General features: G+C 45.9%; 1 protein-coding gene across 1 annotated transcript; it reads right to left on the minus strand.

Annotated features, from left to right (window-relative positions):
• Positions 1 to 997: 997 nt before the first annotated feature.
• LOC131423875 (uncharacterized) lies at positions 998 to 3,049 on the minus strand. The gene is given in 2 exon segments (XM_058576333.1): positions 998 to 1,964; positions 2,042 to 3,049. Coding segments are annotated over 2 exon segments (1,740 nt in total). The 5' UTR covers positions 2,815 to 3,049.
• Between the last annotated feature and the right edge of the window lie 2,337 nt (positions 3,050 to 5,386).

Raw genomic sequence — 5,386 nt, forward strand, 5'->3', positions numbered from 1 at the left:
GCTGAGGAGATTGTAAGGGTTGGGCACCGTGGGGTGAATATCTTCTACTCTTTTGTTTACCTCTCTTAAATCTTGGACAGGTCTGTAGTCATTTGTTCCTGGCTTTTTGACTGGCAACAGAGGGGTGTTCCAGGGCGACCGGCAAGGAGTTAGGATGCCTTGGTCTAGGAGGCATTTGATATGTGGTTTGATGCCCTGGTGAGCTTCCCTTGACATAGGATATTGCTTAATATTTATGGGAGTAGCGGTGGTTCTTAAGTGAATGACTATTGGAGGTTGCTGTTTGGCCATTCCCATTCCTCCAGTTTCAGCCCAAGCCTCCGGGTACGAATCAAGCCAATAGTTCATGTCCTTCATAGGTATCGAAGGCTTGTCGAAAAGTTTATATTCGTCATCTAATTTGAAAGTCAATATGTGTAAGGGGGTCTGGTTTGGCCCCGTGACGGAGGCACTCCCATCTTTAAAATAAATTTGGGCTCTTAATTTGGTTAATAGATCTCATCCTAATAGTGGATACGGACAATCAGGCACATGCAGAAACGAATGGGAAACTTTACCTGTGGCAAGATGTACTTCTCTTTTGGTGGTCCATCGGTACGGTTTGCTTCCGGTGGCGCCTTGGACCCACGTCGTTTTGTGGCTCATAGGTCCTGGTGCCCGTGTCAGCACTGAGTGTTGGGCTCCCGTATCCACCAAGAAGGTTACAGGTTGCCCCCCTACTTGTAGAGTTACCCGGGGCTCAGGGGGGAGCTCCTGGCCCTGACTTCCCTAATCTTCATCCAGGGCTAACAATTGAGGGGGCCCGGTTTGTACTTCTCCTGGGGTTGGGGGGTTTATTTGGGCAGTCTTTTATCCAATGTCCTTTTTCCTTGCAGTAGGCACATTGGTCTCGGTCTACACGGGGCCTATTTTGTTCCCTTTCCCTATCTGTTCTCTTTCCTTGTTGCCCTGTCTGTGTTACGGTGGCCAATATCTTAGTTAATTCTTTATCACGTTTTCAATCTCTCTTGTCTAGTTCTTCCTTAAATTTGAGATCCCTCTCTTCCTGGATTTTCCTAATCCTTTCCTCTTTTTCCTCTGGAGTCTCTCTCTTGTTAAAGATCTTTTCTGCTTCCCTTAATAAGTCTGCTAAAGAATAATCTTGTAAATTGTCTAATCTTTGTAACTTAGTCCTGATATCTGGAGCGGACTGCCAAATAAAGGCCATAGAAACGTTTCCTCTCTGATCCTCATTGTCTGGGTCAAAAGGTGTGTACCTCCGATAGGCTTCCTTTAATCTCTCTAAGAATGCAGTCGGAGTTTCTTCTGACCCCTGGATAGTCTGTCTTACCTGCGCCAAATTAGTGGGCCGTCACCCTGCTCCATGGAGACCCGCTATGAGTAACTGGTGATAGAGACGTAAGTGGTTCCTACCGGCATCAGTGTTGTAGTCCCATTCTGGTCGTGTTAAGGGGAAAGCTTCATTAATCAAATTTGGGAGTTGAGTGGGGCGTCCGTCATCCCCTGGCACATTTTTACGGGCTTCCAGGAGAACTTTTTGTTTCTCTTCAGAAGTGAGAAGAGTCTGTAGAAGCTGCTGGCAGTCATCCCAGGTTGGCTGGTGAGTCACTAGAATAGATTCTATTAGAGAGGTTAGGGCTACAGGATCACTAGAGAAAGAAGGATTGTGGGATTTCCAATTATAAAGATCAGAAGCAGAAAAGGGCCAGTACTGGTATTGGCCATTTGGGCCTCCCGTCTGCTGTAAGGGGAAGGCACTAGATGTATTCCCCAAGGCATGAGGTTTTTGGCGCCCGCGGAGTCGTCCCACCATAGGGGAAGGCTCTGGAGGATTACGGGGAGCCGAATCTTCTTGATCTCCCTCGTTTTCTTCCCCTGAGGATGCCTGGTTAAGATGGGGGCAGGTAGAGGTTGGGGATGATAGGGTGGGTGTTCTCCAGTCATCAAATCTATAAGAACTGCATCTTCGGGGGGCAAAACCTTTTTTTGTTTTGTCCCTGTTGGGGCTGATTTTTCAGATTTGTCAAGAACGAGGTAAAGCCTAGAGGTTTTGGGAGGGGATGTAGGGACTGGGATAAGTGGGGCGGAAGGTAGGGGAGGAGTTTCAGGCGGCAGCGTTGGAGGCGTGGAGCCACCGGAGAGGGAGCAGGGAGGAAGCTTAGAGTGAGAAAAAGGGGCAACCCAAGAAGGTGGGTCAGAAGCCAAATTTTCCCAAGTAACGATGTAGGGCACTTGATCAGGATGCCCCTGTGGTCCCTGAATGAAAACTCGGGACTTCACCTGCAAGATATAATTAAGATTAAATGTCCCTTCTTTAGGCCAACCGATGTCATATGATGGCCATTCTGTGGTGCAGAGTGTTATCCATTTTTTCTTTTTGACCTCTACTGACAGGTTGTCGGCCCGGTTCCGAACGTCCTGCCAGTGATCCAGAGTAAGACTCAGAGGAGTTGTTATAGATTGTCCCATGTTAGTCTTAGATGGAGTGAGAAAGTGCAAAGGCAAGAAGACAGACACAAATATCAAACTAGACACAGAGAACGCTGCGCAGCTCGAGCACAAACCAAACGTACCTGACGGATTAGGGAGAGGAGGGATACCGTCACCTCCGTCACCCACGAGTACAGTGTACTCTACAGAACATTGGAGGCCCCCCCAAGATGGGCCTCCCTGAGCCCCTGGGACGTCTCCCAGGGTGGCAGGGGAGAAGTCCGAGTTCGTCAACTCCTTCTCAAGCTGCCCAGAATACAGAGCGATTACGCGTAATCGTACAGACGCTGCGCATGAACAGATAACAAGATAACAACCAGACATAGAGAGACACAAAATGACACGAACTGGCCAGCTTACCTCCCAGTGGTTATCGGGTGTTCCTCGGGCAGGGATCCGGATGGGGTTATAGGAGTTCTCCTGGCTGGCTCGCCAAATGAAAGACCCGCCGATTCCCTGTCCAAGAAAGATGCACGAGGCACTGGCTGCAAACGCAAGAGGTGATTTATTGCTACACAGGCGCCTGCGGGTGCCCAGCGAAACCTCAGCCGGAGCTTCGGTGAACTGGCACACCGGGCTTTGGGGTACAGATCTTTTATAGGGTACAGTGGTCAGTTTCCCTCCTAGCACAGTAACAGGTATCTCATTAGCTCTTTTGAATCCAGCATATAGGTCACTTAAAGGGTAAACTTGTTTTTCACTATAGGTTCCTGGAAAAACCACATAAAAACCATTTGTTATTCATTGTATGGTTTTTCATTGTATGATCCCGTTTGCCCAACCGTGCCGGCTCCTTTCCCAACCATCCTGTCCTTTCTTAATCGGTTACACTTAACTGATTTTCTGAAAAATACATCTGACGTCTGTGCAGGTGCGGAAGCAAGCCCTGGTGATTTATTACTGGGCCTAAAGTTATTGGGCTGGGGTCTTTCAATGGGACATAGAAACATTATTTTATATGGGAAGTCAGGACAGTATCACCATCAAGGTGACATCTGAATAGAGACATGAAGGAAGTGAGGAAGAAAAACACATGGATATGTGATGAAAAAGTGATTCAAACAGAAGGAAGACTAAATTCAAAGGTCCTGAGGTGGAAGTATACTGGTGTTCAGGGAATGAAAAGGAAGTCAGTATGGCTGGAGCTGAGGAACCCAAGGGGAAGAATATAAAGAGATGATATTGGGGAGACCAGGGTTTGGGTTGGAAAATCATGAGTGAGACAGGAAGTCATAGGAGGTTTTGAGTTCAAATACATCATAAAGCCAGGTGCAGAGGTACAGGCCTGTAATCCTAGCAACTCAGGAGGATGAGACAGGAGGATCACAAGTAACTAATCTGGGCAAGACTTTAGCTAGACTCTGTCTCAAAATAAAAAGGGCTGGGGATGTAGTTCAGGGGTAAAGTACCCCCTGGATACAATCCCAAGTAACCAACCAACCAAACAAACAAAACCCTAATCTTATTTGCATTTTAATAGAATCACTTATAGTAATGTGTGAATAATAGACACAGAGGTGCAGAGATAGATATTATTCAGGGATTATTGCAATACTCTGGGTAACAAATGATGGTTTGGACCAGAGTGGTAGCAATGATGTAGTAAGGAGTGGTGATATGATGGATATATTATGTTTTGAATTTAAAATCAATAAGATTTATTAAGGGACTTATGCAAAGTATGAGGAAAAGAGAGAAGTCAAAAGTGACTACAAGATTTTTGTTCTAAGTGTGTAAAAGAAAAAAATTTTCCCACTGAGATACAGATGCTATAAGAGTGGGCTTGAGGAAGAAATCAGGAATTTGTTTTTAGATAAGCTGAGCCAGAGATGCCTATCTTACATCCAAGTGGAGATGTCAAACAGGAATTCAGAGCTATACTCAGGGGTTTGGGCTGGAATATAAGTGGGAAATTATCAGCTTGTAGTATACCTCAGGAGTAAAGTAGACAGAGAGGAAGAGGTCCGAAGAATGAATTAGAGGCACTCTAAAATTTAGAGTTTGGAGCACTGTAGAGGAATTAGCAATGGGTAACGGGGGTAGCAGCCAGTGAAATAGCAAAATCAAGAGAGAATGAGTCACAGAAGGCAACTGAAGAAAATTTTCCTAATTGTATCTAAAATAATATACTTTCAGTTTCATTTTATCACATGATGTGTTAGCTTTTAGTCGCTGTGACAAATATCGGAGGTTAATGAACTTAAAAGGAGGAAATGTTTATTTTGGCTCACAGTTTTAAAGTTCACAGTTAGTTGGCTCCATTGCTTTGGGTCCTGTGCTGAGTCAGCATACCATGGTGGGAAGCACATGATAAACTAAGATTGCTCAACTAGTGATGGCTGGGAAGTGAGAGAGGAAGGAGCCAAGGTCCCATGCCCCTTCAAGGGCACAAGCCTGGTGACCTAACTTTTGCACTAGGTCCTACTGAGAAACTGACGTGACTCCATTTTTTGAGAAAGCAGTGTCTACCTTAAGTCCTGTCCAGAGAGGGGGCGTGACCCTTGTCCTTGGAAAAACCCACAGAGCCTCCTAGGCACATACCCACCCTGCTGAGTTGTTTAACAGGGGAGATCTGTGGCGCCAGTGTCCCTGACTCATTACGCTAGGTGAGGACCCATAGTAACCCCCTAGCAACCACCAATCAGTGGGAGACAGGGAAAATATCTGAAATACCAGGTAGTTTTGGTGATTGATAACATGATTAGGCAACCCTGCACTTTAGCATATACATTCTTGCAACCCCTCGCGGCCTAAACCAATCAGTTCAAATGTCTCCACCACTTGAACTAACCAATCACCCTTACCCGACTTGTTCCCACCAATGAATGTGTTAATCAATGTTAAGAGTTGTTGTTGTTTGACTTTCCCGCGACGTGAAATGATTTGCTGTGTGATG

This window comes from Marmota monax, unplaced genomic scaffold, assembly GCF_021218885.2.
Source record: "Marmota monax isolate L192 unplaced genomic scaffold, Marmota_monax_Labrador192_F-V1.1 WCK01_AAM20220418_F8-fsc00012, whole genome shotgun sequence".
Taxonomy (NCBI): Eukaryota; Metazoa; Chordata; class Mammalia; order Rodentia; family Sciuridae; genus Marmota; species Marmota monax.